The 21,264-nt window shown below is 37.7% G+C and overlaps 2 protein-coding genes across 6 annotated transcripts in view; one reads left to right on the top strand and one right to left on the bottom strand.

The window, feature by feature from the left end:
- The window catches only part of tpp2 (tripeptidyl peptidase 2), a 46,353-nt gene extending 39,354 nt beyond the window's left edge, over positions 1-6,999 (top strand). For 2 of the 3 annotated variants that reach the window (XM_002933014.5, XM_002933013.5), the window contains 4 exons: positions 1,441-1,571; positions 2,818-3,025; positions 5,023-5,142; positions 6,206-6,999. In XM_002933014.5, coding sequence (XP_002933060.1) covers positions 1,441-1,571; positions 2,818-3,025; positions 5,023-5,142; positions 6,206-6,295 — 549 coding nt within the window. In that variant the 3' untranslated portion in view covers positions 6,296-6,999. Of the gene's footprint in view, positions 1-1,440; positions 1,583-2,817; positions 3,026-5,022; positions 5,143-6,205 lie in introns of all 3 variants that reach the window. The other variant, XR_004221351.1, reaches the window with a different exon arrangement.
- Positions 6,763-21,264, bottom strand: part of mettl21c (methyltransferase like 21C) — a 33,623-nt gene continuing 19,121 nt past the window's right edge. For all 3 annotated transcript variants that reach the window (XM_031897046.1, XM_031897045.1, XM_004911984.4), the window contains 4 exons: positions 17,518-17,693; positions 16,027-16,181; positions 8,783-8,900; positions 6,763-8,600 (listed from right to left, as the gene is read on the bottom strand). In XM_031897046.1, the coding sequence (XP_031752906.1) occupies positions 8,206-8,600; positions 8,783-8,900; positions 16,027-16,181; positions 17,518-17,693 (844 nt within the window). In that variant the 3' untranslated portion in view covers positions 6,763-8,205. The remainder of the gene's footprint in view (positions 8,601-8,782; positions 8,901-16,026; positions 16,182-17,517; positions 17,694-21,264) is intronic.

The following is a 21,264-nucleotide window of genomic DNA, read 5'->3' as shown; positions in this document are numbered from 1 at the left end:
CACTTCTTCCTGTTACAATTAAAGCTGCATTATTTCTGGTCATGTGATCTCTGAGGGAGCACACAGCCCATCACTAAATGGTGGCTCAAAGGAAAGGATGTAAAAGGGCACTATCTACCCAGGAGCTTAGGAGTGCTGGATCATCTGGATTAATCTAGAAGAGTTAGAATAGACACAAGAGTATGTTTGTCTGCAGGAAACTTCAATTTGGACTCTCCGTTGCATTTATTTTGGAGCAGTTGTGGGTGAATTCATAAATGTCCCCTATAGTGGAAGTGAAAGGATGCAATTTTCTGGAGGAAAGCTAAGTCAGGTTAAATAGTGTTCTTTATAAAAAGATGGATGATTTCTTGGACATATAATCAGATGCAAATATCTTACAACTTAAATCTGCACACAAAATGGACAGGTCTAATTTCAGGAGGCAAGTGTTGGGGAAAAATGCTTTCTGCTTGTGTACTTTAATATATTATATGGAAGCTAAATGTTTTATACATTCTTTTACAGGTGATAAGTTCTGCTGAATACAGCAGAATATCTTCTTATCACAATGCTTATATGCTGGGCTATTCCTAAGTACATATAAAACATTTGCTAGCTAGTATTGCTGCTTGCCCTGCATACATTTTTTGGTGGGTAAACTTTGGTTTAGATGTATTGGCTTACTAAAATAGATTACACAGTGCATGCCCTATGCTAAGAGAGCTAAATCCTTATAACAGCTTTCATGGTGGCAAGGATTCATCAATGTGTAATGCTTGGCAAAGGTGTAGTATTTTATTTTAACTCTTGCTCTTGGTATCAAGAGCCCACTATTTCTTGGGCAATGACTTCTCGTGCATGTACATGCTATAAAGGCTGCTGCTCTTACAGAATTTGTATTCAGCTCTTGCACTGAAGCTACATTTGGCATACTAATTCAGTACAAATAACACGCTCAGCGAATGTTTTAAGTTTTAAGTTGCACTACTGTAAAAAGTTTGTATGCATTTTTAGAATAACTTTGTGTCTTGTGATCCCCTGAATTTAATAATGTAATATTTATTTCAGTTGCATTTGTTTTTGTTATATTTTGGTCTTATAAGGAATTGTTTAATCTACTACAAGCGGTATTCTTGACTGTACCTAGTTTATGTACATTCAGGTTACATTTCTACACCCTTTCATGAGGCCTATGTACATGAGACCTATGTGTGCCTTGTAGCCCAGTCTTTTTAGGCTGGGTTACAAGGCAGTTAAAATGGGCACTACTTGCTGAACCTTTTCTGTTGATTTCTATTAAATTCTGAAAAAAAGAATAGGAACTTTTGGTGTGAGCAAGGAATATGTTTATCCCTTATTCTTTCTTAAGAGGTGGTGTATATCACATGTCTATGGGTTTATAAATGTGTTTTGTTTTACTACTTTATATTTACTTATGGTATGTTTGCTTCCCTTTAGGATCGGCTAAAAAGAATACATGAAATCCTTGAAGCATCTAATGATGTTATCTTGCGCATTGACCAAACTGCTCTTGCGGTCTTTCTTGCAATGAAGACTGATCCAAGGCCAGATGCAGCCACAATAAAAAAGTACCTAACCAGTAAATATTTGTTTTTTTTGCTCATAGGATTCAAAGAGATTAGTTTCTACTAAATATTGTCTGTACGCCTTTGTATTTGATCAGATCCCTAAAAACCCAGTTTTGCTTTGATATATATATAATTATATAATGCAAATTGCAACTTCCCACAGCTTGGAAATTAATGGTGTTGGGCTCTATATAATGATTTTATTGTACCCCACTATTGTACAGTACATGCTAAAGATGCCTTGGTGTTCCTTGACAATTAATTTAAAGCCATTAGCCTGCAGGCTAGATTTTAAGCCCCAAAGCAAAAAGTATATACTGCCTCTTAGTCGTGCATTACACAGCTTATAGACAATACCCAGACTGCTGCAGGGGTTTCTTGCTCATTATACACACTCCTGGCTTAGTCTAATTAGGCAGGCTTCTCATTTCTATTGATTGTACACACTCCTGGCTTAGAAATGAGAAGCCTGCCTAATGAAACTAAGCCAGGAGTGTGTAAAATAAATAGAAATGAGAAGCCTGCCTAATGAAACTATTTATTGTACACACTCCTGGCTTAGTTTCATTAGGCAGGCTTCTCATTTCTATTAATTGTACATACTCCTGGCTTAGTTTCATTAGGCTCATACACATGGGCATCTGTGTTTGCTGTGTGTTAGATTTTATATGCGTTCCGTCATGTGGCAGCACAGGCAGTTACATCTGCATTCACCTTGCCCTTGGCTAAAGACCCATTGAGTAACTTAGATCAGCTTATACCTCCAACATAAAAAGCCCACCACTGGGCAAATGCAGATATAAACACATGTGTAAGTGCTTGGGTTGCCACCTTTTTGGGAAAAAATGCCAACCTTCCTATATTTTTATATTTCCTCCCTACAACTGCCATTGGCATAAAGTATCCTTTTTATGGGCCAGGGTGGCATAATTTTTGCACCAAGGGGGAAATGGGCAGATCACCATTGAGCTGGATTCAAACCAGTTCCGTCAGGATTGCCATTAACCTTTACAGTCCTTCGCTCTACCACTTGAGCCAGATGCAGCAGTCTCAGACAGCCTCCTAACTGTGCCCTCTTTGCCTATAAACCATCAGATAGAGACAAACTATAAACAGCAAGGCATCCCCTACCACAAGTTGGATTTTTGTTTTTTATTTATTTAAAACTACATTTATTATATGCTGTAGGTCTTTTAGTGTTCTACTTTTCATCCTGATTAAAGAATAAAATGTGTTATATTTTCAGTGACATGGACAAGCAGAAAAGTACGTTGATTGATGCTCTGTGTCGGAAAGGCTGCGCACTTGCCGATAAATTGATTCATCTTCAGTCTGAAGAAGGAGCTGCTTCAGGTGATGCAGAAAAGAAGGAAGACGATCAAGAAGCCATTTCTGATGCCTTAAATGAGACCTACTGGGAAGTGGTCAAATGGGCTGACCTCAGTGATTCAAAGGTACTCTTTTATATATTCAAGCATCCCAGTACCTTTGTTATGTTATAAAAACGTAATTAGAAATGTTTAACTGAATGTTTTCATTTAAGAGAAGTGTAAAAACCTAAAGTATTCTTAAAATGTATAGTGCTTTACTAAAAGCTAAATATGTAAATGAATTTGCAAAGCTCAATAATGTATACCTATAATATTATCTAATTTGACTTATACAGGATTACATAAATTATGTTTAAACTCTTAAAGGAGACATTTTATATTAAGTTCATATTCAGGTATAATTTTCATCCTCCCTCAAAATGTGAAATGATGCAGAAAGAAAGATGTTTTGAAAGCATTTTACCTCCTAAAACTGTCATTATATGCGAGCTGCATACACAAGCTCTCCAGTCTGAAGCCAGAGCAAAATGAGACATGGGAGTATCGCTTCAGTCTCCCACAGGAAGTGGTCACGGCACTGACTGACAGGCTTTACTCAACAGTAGCAAGGAAAACCCCTCCCAGTTTCCTCCCTCTGTGTCTCTCTGCTTGTGCTGCTGCCAGGGGAGGGGAGGGGAGGGGGGAACATAGTCCCTTTCCTTTCTTAGTTAGCTTGTGGCAGCCCTGTGAGAGCAGAGAGTCGCTCTGAGGCTGTCATTCAGAAATGATAATATAATGCACGCAGAGCACATACAGCCAGATTCAAAATACAGGCTGAATGGCAATTAACTGTTGCTTTTTTAAGATGACTGTGACCTAGTAAACTGAATTCTAGGCTGTATAAGAACTGGTATTCGTAACAGAAAAAGAGAGGCTTTTTTGCCAATTTATAGGTCATTGGTAAGAACGTGCACAACTATAGAACTGACGCTGAAATTAGTTCAAGTGGGACAAATAACATGGTCCATAGTTGATACAAAGAGAGGAAAGAAATGTAGAACTTTTAATATCTACAGCTTATAAAGAAGAAGAAATGTACATATATTTGTATTTATTAAGCACTACTTATGTACGCAGCACTGTACAGCAGCAATGATGTAGCATTAACCTAAATGTTTAAGAAAAGATACAGGACAAAAACTAAAAATGGTAAGGTGGCAAAAAAAAAAATTGGATCAATACATGAAACATTTTGCTGCTCATCAGTGGTTTTACCTTTCCTTCAAGTGGAGCTATTATATAATTTATAGTAAATAATGTACCCCCTGTTGTAAAAAATAGGGATATTGACCAGAGGTCACCCCTTTAGATTAGAGGAACGGAGCTTCCATTTGAAGAAGCGTAGGTGGTTTTTCACGGTGAGGGCAGTGAGGTTGTGGAATGCCCTTCCTAGAAATGTGGTAATGGCAGATTCTGTTAATGCCTTTAAGAGGGGCCTGGATGAGTTCTTGAACAATCAGAATATTCAAGGCTATTGTGATACTAATATCTACAGTTAGTATTAGTGGTTGTATATATAGTTTATGTATGTGAGTGTATAGATTGGTAGGTGTGGGTTGTGTGTGCTGGGTTTACTTGGATGGGTTGAACTTGATGGACTCTGGTCTTTTTTCAACCCTATGTAACTATGTAAGTGACCAAAGGCCAAGTGCTTTTATATAGGTCATGGAACTTTAAGGTGACTTCTAATATCCTCATATTTTACAACAGGGGGTGTATTGTTTATTATAATACACAAGTTTCAGTCAGTCATGTGATAAAAATTACATCACTGATTGCACTAATCTTTACTAATTACATCACTGATGATAATTAATGACATCATTAAACTCTGGTTATAAGGATATAATTTACAGGATAGATACATTGTATATATTATATGTAGTATCTAGCAACCCCCCCCCCCCCCACTCTCTCTCTTTCTCTTTATAGCTATCTATCTATCTATATATCAAAAGATATATATGCATCTAAATTTACATGTGATAGGACCTTACACTTATGTGTTTATGCGTTTGCATTTAAACAAGAAGGTATGTGTTACCAGAGTGAATAATTCAGCTGCTTTTCCATGCTGTCAGGTTCTTCCGTTCGTCTATAAGCATGCCTTAGCAAATAAACTGTATGGTCGGGGCATAAAGTTTGCAACAAAACTTGTTGAAGAGAAACCTACGAAAGAAAACTGGAAGAACTGTATCCAGGTAGGTATCCATTTTAATATGAACACTGTGCCTATGGCTATGCATAAACCAAGGCAATATGTTGGTATGATTTTATTTTTATTTATTTTTTTGCTTGTAGCTATATACATCTGCTTTAGTAATGTCTTCAGTTTAAAACTCCAACTTGCAGCTCAGCAGTAAAGTGTGACTGAAGTTTATCAGAGCACAGGTCACATGGCTGTGGCACCCTGGCAAATGAAGAATATGGCTAGCCCCATGTGACATTTCAAAATTAAATATAAAAAAAAACATGTTTTCCCATGATAGTATTCCTTTAATGTAATGCTTCTTGTGCAGGACATATAAGTGGTGCAGTGAATGAAGAAAGATTTACTTTGTAACCTTGATTTTATTTCTCCAATATATCAGCCAAGCTCTTTGCCGTTCATTTTAGCTCCAAAGCTTCCCCCAAAGTTGAGGTAGCCATCACTTTGTGCAAGGGTCTTATTCAGAGATGAGGCACTTTCCAAATAAACTAAAAGCCTCAATCTTTATACAGCAAGCTTCTCAGAATTAATCTATATGTATTGTATACTGAGCTATATACTGAGGTACAGTGCTGAGTAATACGAGCTTCTGGCATTCCTACTGCACCATTTTTTCTACCTTTTGCTACCTAACACTTGTTTGAAGACTCTGATATATTTTACCTATGGATGCACTAAACCCAGATGTTAGAGATAAGCAAGGGATACAGACACATTCTGTACTAATCCTTTTTAAGAGCTTTTAGTATAAATGTGTTTTTTTTGGAAACTTATATACAGAAATATTCACACTTTTGCTCCCTACCCTTTTTGGCTTCCTATCTATTTTTCTTTACTTTTTTTTTTCTCCTTTCCCTTAATTTTCCATGGTTTTTGAACTTTCTCAAGGTCCTGTTTTTATCAAAATATCCTGCGCCAAATACTTAGGTCAGCTATACAAAATACACAGCTTAGGCAGTTCATCCCCAATCAGGTGCAAATTGTCGGCAGCTCCATGTCTGTGATGTGTAGAAAGCATTACAGATAATCAAACCACTTCTGTTTTTATTCCACAGATAATGAAGTTTCTGGGATGGACTCACAGTGCATCATTTACAGAAAACTGGATGCCAGTCATGTACCCTCCTGATTATTCAGTTTTCTAGAACAATACGTTTTTTTTACCAGGATCTTCTAACCAGACATCTGTATGTTTTTATTTTTCTCTTTTCAAAAGCATGTTTTCATCAATGAATGACCATTATTAAACGGCGTATTTATCAGCAAGTGCACAATGTGACCCATTGTGTGTTTCAGAATGGGATTCTTGCATGTCTAGTTGGTTCTTTTAAATGTGACGCGTGTAAAAGAGCTGGATTTTACAGTAAAACTTTTAAGATTCTGTGTTGCCATGGTTATGAAGGCCTTATATGTTCAGAATGATTATTACATTTACATTTTATTTATTAGACAATAAGTGTTTACATTATAATGGAAATATCACCTCTCCAATCATTCCTAAAATGAAATAATAGATTTTTTTTTTTTTTTACACTGGTGGGGAAACTCTTCATTTAACAGAGTATATGCTTTTACAGACCTTTAACTTTTTTTATGACATCTGCCATACAGATTTATTGAGGCAAAACCAACATTTTATTTGCAAAATAAACTGTTGACAATACACATATAATGCTTCTGATCAATACACATATAATGCTTCTGAATCAGGTATTGTAAAGTGATACATGTGTATTTATCAAACTATAATAACATAATGTAAGATAAAAACGGTGCACAGAACAAAGATGTAACACACACTGCTATTTTAAGATTTTTTTTTACAACAATAAAATACGCAATCTCAGTTGTTTGCTGTTTCATCATGTAGATTTTTTTTTCTTAATGTGCAGAGGGAAATTGGTAAATATGAAACCATTTAAAATACAGGTATTGGGTCTGTTATCTGGAAACTTGTCATCGGGAAAGCTCAGAAATTATGGGACAACCATCTCCCATAGATGCCATTTTGAACAAATAATTCAATTTTTAAAAATGATTTCCTTTTTCTCTGTAAAAATAAAACAGTACCTTGTGCTTGATCCCAACTAAATATCCTTATTGGAGGTGAAACAATCCTATTGGGTTTATTTGCTGATTGTTAAGTAGATTTAAAGTATGATGATCCAAATTAAGGAAAGATCCCTTATCCAGAAAACCTCAGGACCCAGTCCCATACCTGTATCAGAATATTGTCATGCCAAATCGCCTAGCGCTATATTTAAAAACATCACCATAACTGTCACAAAAGTCCAGAGGCATCATTTTGTCACACAGTTGCACTTTCTTTAGGGAGGTCAATAGAAAAACAGTGACAGAAATTGTCATATGGGTCCCCAGTATACAGGGTCGGAATTGGCTGCCGGGACAAAGAACCCGGTGGCCCAGACCCGATCCCTGTTGCAGTTTCTCCTGGTCGCTGATGTCCCCCCCTGACAGGTTACACTTACGCATGCTCAGGGGAGGACATCAGGCAGGGGACCCTGCAGTGGGTTAGGGGGGTGCGGGGGTGATGCGGCCAGCGGGGGGCACCTTGGGGGTGGTGGGCCCTGCACACCCCAGTCTGACCCTACCAGTTTAGCTAATAGCAACTATGAAATAAAGTAAGATAATTACTCAAAAACACCGTCTGTTACATATTGGGGTGTTAATAACATCAAACTATATTTTTTAGTGTTTATAAGGATACCAACCACTCACAAAAAAATGTAAATAGCAGTGCGTACATTTGTCATATAAAAAAAAGGGGGTTTAGTAAACAGATCAAGAAAATCAGCATTGCTGCACATTCTGCTTTGTGTTAGTTTTGCAACATCTGCTCTGGACAGCGTCCTTGGTGGCTTCAAGAAGTATGTTACATGTTTCAGAAGTCTATGAAAACACATAATCATCAACAAGCAAGTCTTGTAAACAGAAGGATCAAAACAACATTGACTTACTATTTGTAAATGTAAAAACCCAAGCCATAGCTGCTTTGCAAATATATAGTAAACTGCAATGATTTGGGAGACCAGATCTAGCCTGCCTTATGTTTGGCTTTGAAGATTTTAACCTCCGAATCTGGAAACTCAGCCAGTAGTTCTGTTTCAAATGATGTATTGAACTGCGATAAGAAATGATAATCTGTGTTAAATCTGAATTTGTTGGCCCATATTAGTTCTGTCTCAGGTTGGCACAAGTGCTTCATTGTTTCCAATAATTCGCCAAGATATGTATGATGGTAGACAACATCAGCTGCTAAAATGTAATCATATAGGCAAGACGATTTTGGAAAGTTTGCTTCAAGGTCTTGACCCCACACCAACTCTCTTACTTCAGGGTTATGTAGGCATTTTCCTTTTGTGTTCCTTGATAAATTATATCTCAGATTCCCAAGGCAGTTGGGCATATCAGTTGCTGTGATTTCAGCTCCTAGAAGAAAGAAAATCGGTGACATACTGTACTACATAAAGGAAAGGGTACAAATGGTCCATATATTTGTTATAATAGATGCTACCACATACAGTTATGCGTGAAGGATTAATAAAGCAGGGCACACTGACTTAAACAGTATATGTGGGATAAGTACACATAAGCAAATGATATTCACAGACCTAGTATGCATGCAACAATTGATACCAGGCCAGTTCCAGAACCAATTTCAAGTACTTTCTTGTTTTTCAGGTTGAGTTCTTCTCTGTTTTCTTCCAAATAATGGCATAATGCCTTTGCCTGTAAAACTTGAATGTTTTAGTGTATAAAAAAGTGAATCTTTACAATATTGTAATATATATCCCTGGTGCAGTAACCCATAGCAACCAATAAGATGTTTGCTTCTAAACTGATGGTTGTTTGATATAGGTTACTGCACCTGGGCGAACTTTTGTATTTAATATTGCAAAACCCCAATAGACTGCCTAGATATAACTAGTAATCTATGTAATGTATACAGCATGAAGTCATTATGGTAAGAAGTTTAAAGGAGAAGGAAGTACAAACTAAGTAAGCTTTATCAGAAAGGTCTATGTAAATACAGCCATAAGCACTTACAGTAGTGCTGCACTCTCTGTCAAAAGAAACACAGGATTTCTTGTCTCTTTTTTTGTAAACGTAATGTTCCACTGTCTGATTTCCTCTCTCAGAACAGCCTTAATTCCTGGGGCCAGAGTCTGCGCAGTTCTCTCCTCTCTGCTGCTCCTCCCTCCCCTCTCCTGCTCCCCTCCTCCCGCTCCCCTCCTCCCACCAGAATGCAAAGAACTCCCTCCCTTAGGAATGTGTGATGTCAGGTACAATGGCTAGAGACTGCAATGAGGAAGCAACTTAAATTGAGGCACTAATGTGGCAAATCTATTGGCAGTAAAATGCTAAAATGACTTTCCTTCTCCTTTAAATAGCTCATCTTGGGCTCAATCTACATTAGGGGTCAATTATGTACAATCTACATAATTGACCCCTAAGCAAATAAGTTTCCATTTAACCATAGTGAAACACATCTATCCAGGTATTTAAATAGTGAGATGCCACAACTTTGTGTTAATTTTATCCGGAAATATAAATGTTATACATAATACAATAATATCATTCACTAATTTGATGCAATTTGTAATATGTACAGTCGGGCCAAAATATTTGAACAGAGACACAAGTTTCATCATTCTGACTGTGCCACCACACACCCCACCCCCTTTTCACGGTCTCTTGCAGTCAATGACTACCTAAAGTCTAGAATTCATGGACAATTTTGGTTTTCCTCCTTAGTGGTGCTTTGCCAGTCCCTGCAGCTGTCTTCAGTTGCTGCTTATGAATTGGTCTTCCTGCCTTTAGTATTTTAGCAAGTGCATGTTCATGTGGGTTAAGATCAGATTACTGACTCACTTTCCTTAAAAAGCTCTTAGGTTACTTTTAAAGAATGTTTTGGTCATTGTCCTTTGTACTGTGAAGCACTGTCCAATCTGTGTTGGAACCTGAGCAGACAGTATAGCCCTATACTCAAACCTAAATTCATCCTGCTGCTTCTGTCAGTTGCCATATCATCGATAAACACTAGTGACCCAATTCCATTGGCACATTTATGCCCACACCATAACGCTGCTTCCACCACCATCATATATGATGTATTCCTTGTTTTTAGAATGTACCAGGTTGCTGCTATGCCAGATGGGTAAGTTCTCAAACATGGATATCTATTAAATTGATAAGATGATCATTTATATCATGTACAGTTCCACTCTGCTGAGTCTCTGAATACCCTACTGCCCCAATGCAAGATTCTGATTTCCTTTACCAATGTAAATCTTGCAGTTTCCCAAAGAAGGCTGTGCATATAATAATGTTTATGGGTGATTAAAAAAATAGAAGAGTTTGAATAGAAGAATTACTGGTTTCTGTTGGAGCACTCAACTATTATGACAGGATTAGGGACAGGGTTAAAATTAACCTGCTTCTCAAAGTTCTGAAGATGGGGAAGTAATTATGGATCAGTGGCAATTAGTTATGAATAGATGTGTCTGCTTAACAGAAAATAAAATATTAAATTAAATTAAAAATGGTCCATTTTTCCTGGTTACTGGTTCTGGTTACTAATTCCATTACATTGTCAATTTTTTTTTAAATGTTTAATGTTTTAATAATTTTTTTTTTTTTGTTTATAAAATTTTAAAGGTATAATAAAAAACAATGTCTGCAATTGCCCCAATCAACACTGGCAGAAACAAAACTTCCTGTTGGAGATCAAGGTGTTAGTTGTACAACCGTTGTTTGAGTATCGCCCCCAGCTTTCATTAGGGAGCCTGACACCCCAATAACTGCTTTTTGGTTATGATCTGGTAGAATATCTTTGTAGAGATCAAACCAACCACATGTACATAGATTTTATTTACAAAGTTGGGTATTATTTAGAACTGTTTTGCCATTTGTGAAAAATATATTGTTCCATCCCTTTCCCCTTTATCCCCTTTCAAATGGAAATGTATAATTGCACAAATCAAAGTTCATGGTGATGCTCTGTTGTAGCATTTGTAAACAACTGCGTTTTTACCATTGTGACCATTGTGATTGTGAAAGCTTAGAAATGTTTAAAAGCAACTTACTTGTGCATGAAATGCTGTGCCTTAAGGTGGCCATACACGTAGCAATAACAATCTTTTGTGCGACTATTGGTCACACGAAAGAACGTTCCCACCCTCCACTGACGTTCAGGGCTGAAGTGTCAGATATGGAGGTAGAAACAATAGAAATGCTACCTCCACCTGCCGATTCAGTCCTGACTGTAGATTATGCTCGGGCGCCTTCAATGGTGTCCGCAGCCTTTTGCGATATTGGTTGCCTCTTCAAGCTGCCATACATGCCTCGAATATTGTATGAAACAAGGTTTTGTACGATATCATTGGTGCATGTATGGCCAGCTTTATTATATATGTTTTTCAACATAAACAACAGACACAACTACAAAAAGTGAAACTGTTAACCTTTCTCTTCAGACCACATTACAGGCATTTACCACCTTGTGGCAGTTCAGCACAGTATTTAAGGATATATATATGTGTGCAAAACTATTTGCCCCCTTCCTGATTTCTTATTCTTTTGCATGTTTGTCACACAAAATGTTTCTGATCATCAAGCACATTTAACTATTAGTCAAAGATAACACAAGTAAACACAAAATGCAGTTTTTAAATGAGGGTTTTTATTATTTAGGGAGAAAAAAAATCCAAACCTACATGGCCCTGTGTGAAAAAGTAATTGCCCCCTGAACCTAATAACTGGTTGGGCCACCCTTAGCAGCAATAACTGCAATCAAGCATTTGCGATAACTTGCAACGAGTCTTTTACAGCGCTCTGGAGGAATTTTGGCCCACTCATCTTTGCAGAATTGTTGTAATTCAGCTTTATTTGAGGGTTTTCTAGCATGAACCGCCTTTTTAAGGTCATGCCACAACATCTCAATAGGATTCAGGTCAGGACTTTGACTAGGCCACTCCAAAGTCTTCATTTTGTTTTTCTTCAGCCATTCAGAGGTGGATTTGCTGGTTTGTTTTGGGTCATTGTCCTGCTGCAGCACCCAAGATTGCTTCAGCTTGAGTTGACGAACAGATGGCCGGACATTCTCCTTCAGGATTTTTTGGTAGACAGTAGAATTCATGGTTCCATCTATCACAGCAAGCCTTCCAGGTCCTGAAGCAGCAAAACAACCCCAGACCATCACACTACCGCCACCATATTTTACTGTTGGTATGATGTTCTTTTTCTGAAATGCTGTGTTACTTTTACGCCAGATGTAACGGGACACGCACCTTCCAAAAAGTTCAACTTTTGTCTCGTCGGTCCACAAGATATTGATCTTGGCAATCATTGAGATGTTTTTTAGCAAAATTGAGACGAGCCATAATGTTCTTTTTGCTTAAAAGTGGTTTGCGCCTTGGAAATCTGCCATGCAGGCCGTTTTTGCCCAATCTCTTTCTTATGGTGCGTCGTGAACACTGACCTTAATTGAGGCAAGTGAGGCCTGCAGTTCTTTAGATGTTGTCCTGGGGTCTTTTGGGGCCTCTCGGATGAGTTGTCTCTGCGCTCTTGGGGTAATTTTGGTCGGCCGGCCACTCCTGGGAAGGTTCACCACTGTTCCATGTTTTTGCCATTTGTGGATAATGGCTCTCACTGTGGTTCGCTGGAGTCCCAAAGCTTTAGAAATGGCTTTATAACCTTTACCAGACTGATAGATCTCAATTACTTTTGTTCTCATTTGTTCCTGAATTTCTTTGGATCTTGGCATGATGTCTAGCTTTTGAGGTGCTTTTGGTCTACTTCTCTGTGTCAGGTAGCTCCTATTTAAGTGATTTCTTGATTGAAACAGGTGTGGCAGTAATCAGGCCTGGGGGTGACTACAGAAATTGATATTGAAATTGAAAATTGAAATTGATAAACCACAGTTAAGTTATTTTTTCACACAGGGCCATGTAGATTTGGAGTTTTTTTTCCCTTAATAACGTAAACCTTCATTTAAAAACTGCATTTTGTGTTCAATTATGTTATCTTTGACTAATAGTTAACGGTTTTTGATGAGCAGAAACATTTAAGTGTGACAAACATGCAAAAGAATAAGAAATATATATATAGAAAAAGGCTGAGGCACACACTTATAGGGATAACAACCTGGGTGCAAATCAGATAAACAATGTAAATATGTAAAAAATGCTGATGCACACCAGGAAAATTATCTTGATAAAGGTCCCGGGTGAGGACCGAAACGTCGATCTAAATAAAGTAAGTATCTTTTTTTTTGATAAAATTTTCCTGGTGTGCATCAGCATATTTTATATATATATATATATATATATATATATATATGTACCCCCTATTGTAAAATATAAGGACCAAGGTGAATTATTTTGTATCATAGCTTTGAATCCAATTAGCTGCCTAGAGAAGTATTCTGTGTAAAATGCAAAAATGAAAAAAGCATTCAGTGAATAAATACAGTATATATGGCTGGTCTTCTTATAGAAAAACAACATTTAAAATGGTGCTCAAAGACAGCTGCGTGTGTCCATAGAATGCAAATGTATAATGTGATTAAAAATATCACACACAAAAATACCCCAGTCTGCTGCCAGATATTTGGGCTAAATCCAGCAGTAGAGATGAGGTGGGATACCTCCTTTCCCAGCAATTGGTACATGGGCAGGACAGGCAAACTGTGGGGGGAGGGCTGAGGTAAGGTGCCTAGGGCAGCAGCACACCTAAATACAGCCCTCAAGCCGCAACTGAAATAAAGGATTTACTGAACTATTTGGTCCATGTTATTAGAATTTTTTTTGAGGTATACTGCAGAGGTTTATCCCAGATGGAATGTTAAGTTACACAATCTTATATCACAACTGATGGAACTTTTGTCTTGTTAGAGAACACAGCTACCCAGATAAATGTTCTTTATATAAAAGTGACTGTAATTTTATAAATAATATCTTAGGCTATGTGAAACTAAAAAAATCATATAAATTGTTTTACATATCATCCTAATGGTCAGAGAATGGTTCAAGATCAAAACCAGTCTATTTGGGTTTTTTTAATGGCCTGTAACACCTTATTACAGAACTGGTGACAGCAGTGGGATTAAGCCTCCATACTGAAAGGTGTTAGATTCCTTAGACAGATTAACACCAGTGCCTGTAAGGGCTGCAGCAAACTAATACAATTACAGGATTTAACCCTTTTATATCCTGTAAAACATGGCACCAAATCACCAACATTAAATCAACTTATAATTACACGATAAATAGAGATATCATACAGGCCCATGAAATTGGTCACCTTTTTGAAAGCAAACATCTTATTGGTTGCTATGGGTCACTTCACCTGGGCAATATATAAGATATAAGATATGGGGTTAAATAAGCACCATTTCATTTGTTAGCCACTAATATGGTAAAAGGGCTGAATTTATTACTCTATCCAGCTATGCAATCCCACTTCACAGTTACTTCCAACTTTTCCTAGAGGTAGCAATAATTGTGATTCTCCTGTTGCCATCCTTTTGACATAGTATATATGATAAGAGCATACCTGTTTGAACTATGACTGCATAGCTGTGTGTATCACCCTTTCCACTAATATAAGCCTTCCAAATGTGGTACCTGTGCCTCGGTGCATTCGGTAGAACTCTTTTGCCTCAAGTACGTTTATCTGCTTGAGTAAATTCACTAAGGCTACACTCTATAACCTTTGCTCGGTAATTAACTGTAATTAAATGTTTGTCATAAATTATTGTAAAGTGCTTCCTGAGTCAGTTGCTTTACCCACTTTAACCCAATTATCTTCAAAGTAAGCGAACAGGATCTTTTTACAACTTTGAAGTAGCCCCATTGGTGGACTTGCCTTACAAGAAAGGTGGCACCATTTCTGCACTATCCCTATTTACTTCGTAGCACTGTAGGAGCCACAATTTCCTTAATATTTCATGTCCTTTTTAAAATAAAAGAAGGCCTTTCACATGTGTTTTTTTCTTTGACCCTTTGCATGGTTGACACTGTATTGACTCTAACTCTTTTAAGCATACTAATGTCTTTCTCCTATTGCCATAGTAGAACTATCTACAGATACAGCCAGCAGGTTTTCACATTGTCTCACCATGTCCAGACATCATTTCTAAGTGTTAAATCCTGCCTCCTAATGGTGCTAGTGTGCAAAGACTTGCCAGCAAAACACAAGAGGAAATGCCACTGACCATGTGCCACCTGGTGGCGAATTTTGATTTTTTTTTCCTTTGTGTTAAGTGAAAGAGATGTAACACAACAACATGGTAAAGGAAAAAAGTAGAGTAATAGCATAATACAACATATATGGGTTGTTGTCTGAGCTCATGTGTTGCATTCACAATGTTGTGTGTGTATAAATGCCTTATTAAAATAAAGATTTTTTTATCTTGAGTAATTTCATTGAAATAGTGGTATTCTTCTTGAAAATGAAATCCTACATATGCCACATGAGAAGAGTTATGACCAATATCTAGTCTCTTATAGATTTAGTGCTCACATTTTTGCCTTTCAGTTCTGTGGGGGCAGAACGTTATAAATGTTTTATTAATATCTAATAGATGTGTTACATTGGTTAGGAGTGATGGTGAAACTGGGCATACCTGCCAACCAGTACAAGGAATGTGTCTTTGCACACTATCCACAATGAATGATGGAAAATAAATATCTTTTACTAATCACTTAAATAAAAACACCAAACTTATGTTTTTAATGTTCTCACAGATACTGAATCCGAGAAATGCCCATCTGTCTTATCTCTCTAACACAGTCCTGAAAAGATTTAACAGAAAAAGAAGGGGTGTGGAAATATATAACATGTGGATACTCACTGCGTGCCAGACTACTCCTGCGTATTCCTCAATTGATTCCTGAATGGTAATTTGGTAGCCTGCAAACCAGTACTGCTCTTTGTCAAAACAGGTGTAGACGGTGGGAGCCCATGCCTTGAAGGGCTTGAGAGGTGGTTCAAAGTCGCATATGATGTCTGTGGCAAGAAATACAATGCTTTCAAGGCACTAGATACACTGGAGAGCAGTGATTCCACCAGATAAACAGCTCAGTGCGTGCAGAGCACACTCAAAACTAGCTTGCGATTGGTGTCTTCAAATTAAGTGCAATATTTACTGTATATATATATATTTATGGTTGTTTGGATAAAGAAATCAGAGCAAATTATACAGTTTATATGACTGACTGCTGCAAGGGGGACTAGATTGTAAACTCCAGTGAGACTCACTTATGCGAATGCTAAAATATTCTCCGTAAAGCAAAGCTAGATGTATATGAATGCGTAGATCTTGGCTAGACCAAACTGCTATATATTTTAGTAAATAATAATATTGCAGCCTCCCTGCTGCCTATATACCATTGATTTTATGTTCCACCCAATCAAACATCTGCTTCAGTTTATTGTGTTCACTGAAAAAATAATAATATTAAAAGCTGTTCCCATATACTTGAGAGATCTGAACGTTGCATATTTTTATTAAAAGGATTAGTTGTTGAGTCTATGGCTAACCAAATGTTTGTTTTAATTTTTCAAGTTTGTGTTCCTGCCTAAAAGCTACAATGTTATGTTTATAGTAGCACGTTCCTCACTTGCGCCTAATTGTGTAGTATCAATATCTGCTATGGACCTATTTCAGTTTTTAGGGTATCTATCTATCTATATATCATCTATCTACTATCTATCTATCTATCTGTCTATCTATCTATAAATCTATTATCTATCTATCTATCATCTATCTACTATCTATCTATCTATCTATCTATCTATCTATCTCCCTGTCTTTCTGTGTGTCTCTCTGTGGCTGCCTGCCTATATCTATTATTATATATCCCATTGCAGTGATGTACTTAAAACAGCGTATCTGTAATAACCATATTGCTTTCCAATGGTAGATAAGAAGAGAATGCTGCCAAAGGACCAGTTGCCTTAACCGTGGGATAATCAGCTCTTTGTTTGGAATAATAATGCACGCTCTTGTCTGATGCTTGCATTTGCACAAGGCACATCTCTAGACTAGAATCTAACAATAAAATGCTTTCCAGTCTCTTGTAACCCAAATGAAGAGACCTCATTGCATTTATTAAATGCTGGTCACACTTATTTGTATTTATGTCCCTTCTGGTTTCTGGATTTTTCTATAAAAGAAAATCACCTTCATTTTAACAGGTGACAGATGCTGTTAGTGCTTCTGCCAGTTACCCGGGCAAGCTCAGAGGAACAAGTGGGTTTAAAAATGAAAAGAATGGCAATGTACTGCTTAAATCCTCTTAAGGGTTTATGATAAATTCCCAAACACACAGCACCCACTTACCTTTCTCATCGCCCCACAGCTGGAGGGTTTCTGGAAGCTGATCCTGCTGTAGTCTTCCCGTCTCATTGTCCACAATTTCATCATCTCCCTCCCCGCAGCTTTCCTCCTCTGCAGCGGAGAGCACAGGCTGCACACAGGGCATACACTCCAAACACTCAGCATCCATAGCCAGAGCCCTGATTACAGGGTGTAAGAAAACAGGCAGCAAAAATCAAACAGAGGGACTCATCCTGTTCCTCTCCTCTTATCCTTTGTGTGGGGTGGGGTGGGGGGGCTCCTGTCACACTATGCCATGATTTGCTGCTGTTTGTGGGGGTTGCACAGCCATCTGCATTTAGAAAGAGATGAATTCCTTTCCTAGAGGTGTGCTATAAAGAGGAGGTGTTCAGATGAGGGGGACAGTCAGACTCATTGTAATGCATCCCATGATTATTAATCTGATACACGGCCAGAATCAGGAGGATGCACACAGCTTTGCTCATTATAACTTTCCCTAGCTTCTCTGGGCTTTTCCTTTAGATTTACAATTCAACAATTGGTTTTGTGGCAAATGTTATAAGGCCTGGCAAATGAAGTAATGTGAGTGGAATAAATGGCACGTCTGTGCTTTTCCCCATACTGAGTTAAAAATACATTTTGCAGCTAACACAAGCTAACCAAAATCTATTGCACAGGCTTATTTAATTATTTCTCACAAAGACTCTCTATAGCCTTCTTTCTTTCCAAACAGCTTTATTTCTGGGAAAAATAATAGCCAAGAACCATATAAAAGAAGCAAAAGAGTTACTGTTGTCACATTTTCTTGTTAGGAAAGACAGAAATAAAAGTTCAGGTATGGGATCCCTTATCCAGAAACCCATTATCCAGAAAGTTCTCAATTACGGAAAGGCCATCTCCCATAGACTCCATTATAAGCAAATAATTCTAATTTTTAAAAATGATTTCCTTTTTCTCTGTTATAATAAATCAGGACCTTGTACGTGATCCCAACTAAGATGGAGGCAAAACAAGCCTGTTGGCTTAATGATTTTTAACAGACAGGTTATGGAGATCCAAATTACGTAAAGATCCCTTATCCAGAAAAATCCAGTTCCCGAGCATTCTGGACAACAGGTCCCATAGCTGTAGTTATTATGATGGGTCAGCTGCTGCCTTTATGGTATGATTGCTGCCTTGTTTTCATCATAGCATCATAGACTCACTTGCGCTCACTGTTTTTTGAACTTTCTTCATCTTCATGTGTTCAAAAAGCAAACCCAGGATCATATGTTGTGCTGCATAGGGTACCTTGTCCATCCAGTGGTGTAACTAGATGTTACTTGGCCCCCAAACATTGGTAAGTTCTCCTACTTTCTACCAAGAATTGCCATTTAAATAGGGCAATTTTAGGGCCCTCTACACTTATTACTCTCCTGGGCCCCCCGCAGGGTCTGCTTTCTTTGTAGTTACACCACTGCGTCTTATTTTTATTCATACCTGTGTGAGTTGCCATACAGTTCTATAAAATATAGGGTAGGTGATTTGTTGGCTAATTAAGTAGATTATAAAATGTGAAATTCCTGGACTTTTTAGGACGATGCTTTAGACATGGTATAATACAGCAACTGAAAGACATTACATTTATACAAACTGACACAGGGTATAAACATTGTTATCAATATAATATATGTATGGAAAACCCCATTCCCATGCAGATATAGAGCAACCTCCCTCAGTTAGGATCCCTCTGCAAAGGTTAATGTAATTAATAACTACTTATTGTAATTAACACTTAGTGCCGTTACCTAGTGACAGCAGTCCTGAGGTAAGTGTGTACAGACATGTGAGAAAGTCTTTTGAAGTGTGTTCATTGGATACAGATTCTGATTCCCCCCCAGACAGTATTAGGGAGATATGAGCAGTATTCATATCTGGACATGAAGCTTCTAAAATTTCCCGCATACATTTTTATTCCCACTCTTTTCCCTCCTGTTGTGCTTTCAAGTTGCCCATTCGTTTAGTGACTTGAAGGTCATCAATACTGTGGTCACTGCTACAAAAATGCTACTGGGAGGTCTGTTTTCCCACAACTGATGTTGGATCTGTGGGAGGACATCCGCTGGTAAGGTTTTTGTCCAGTACCTCCCACTTATAACACATACTAAACACAGGATAAGGTAGACCACAATGATCAGTGACTGCAGTATTGATGAACTTTGAATCACTATACTAATAGGCAACTTTGAAACACAAGAGGAGCCAAAGGAGTGGGAATGTAAATATGAGCAGAAGTTCGACAAGCTACACTGCAACCTCAACAGGGATAGAGGCTTCATGTCCAGATATGAATACTGCTAATATCACCAATAATGTCTGAGGGGGGATTGGAATCTCTAATCTCTGCATCCAATGGACACGCGTCAAAAGACTTTCTCACAGGTATGAGCACACTTACCTCAGGAGTGCCGTTGCCTAACACCTTGGTGTCAGTTACATGAATCTCTGTTACCGTTCCTCCACTTCTTTAGTTCTGTGAAATAGCATCCCCTCAGAGGATGTTTTTAGTAATACTGTAGCTTTCTTTTGCTCCCCACTTCCACATCCTTTAAAATACATAACATGCAGCACTTGCATTTTCTAATTTCCTACAGCCTAATAGCTTGTTTCTTTCTCAAAGTGTAAGTACCGGTGCAGCGACACAGGGATTGGCTGGAGAGGCTGGAGAGTGGACTTTGAACCGTCCTCCAGCCTATCCAATGGCCAATCTAAAGCTGTAAAAAGTTTAAAAAAAAAAGGTCAGTGTTGCAGGTTATGCCTGAATTAGAGACTGAATTGGGTGAAAGAGGAAAAAAAATTAAAACTGAAAGCAGAGAAAGAAGAAATAGTGAATAAAGAAAAGAGACGGTGTATAACAGGATAAAATTGTGAAAAAGGTTAATATGGGAAATAAAACAGAAGTTAAGTGCAGGGAAAAATAGAATATAGAAGATAAGGGGGGGGGGGAGTTTGCTGTGAGAAAAGTAGAGAAGAGATGAAGAAGTGTTATACAGGTGAGGAAGGTGGAGGCATCAGGAAGAGTTATAGAGAACAGGAGAGAAGTAGAAAATAGGAGAAACAAATACAGAATACAAAATGAATGCACAAGAGAAGGTGTATTAGATGGCAGACTGATGATATATATTAAATAATGTGGTAGAATATAGAATATGCTGGGGTTGCATATACAACGAGGATGCATATACAATATAAAATATACATTTTAGGGTCCCTTCAGGCCATATACTTTGGTAAATCTATATTTGGGTTATAGTTCAGCGCAGAATATACAGCTGCAGATTCCAGGTGTCTGTGAACCACCCCAACAGTATATCATAAGAAACTCACTGCAGTTTTCAATTGCTGCCTGGGGCTGTTTGATTACTTTTTGCTCTTATGATATACACTGGTAAATCTATGCATATTGCAAATTAAACTGTTTAGAAGATGTAAACAGCAATAGCAAAATGTTTTTTCTTTAAAGTGGGTGAAACCAGAAAGTGTTGGTGGGTAAAGATTATTATAAAAGTGGGTGTGGCTTATGATTGTGGGTGTGGGGAAGAGAATAAAATCAGGGAAATACATAATGCATTTATATGCATAATGCATTATATGTTGTTGGAACCAAAAGAAATGATGTCAAGTCAGGGTATGTACATTTAAGGTTTTACTTTAGATAATTTTAATACAATTATGCACCATTATCTCTGACTTTTGTAGGTGTTGTTCTGC

Source organism: Xenopus tropicalis, chromosome 2, assembly GCF_000004195.4.
Source record: "Xenopus tropicalis strain Nigerian chromosome 2, UCB_Xtro_10.0, whole genome shotgun sequence".
Taxonomy (NCBI): domain Eukaryota; kingdom Metazoa; phylum Chordata; class Amphibia; order Anura; family Pipidae; genus Xenopus; species Xenopus tropicalis.
The sequence above is the reverse complement of the archived record's forward strand: the minus strand, read 5'-3'. Positions and strand labels throughout refer to the sequence as shown.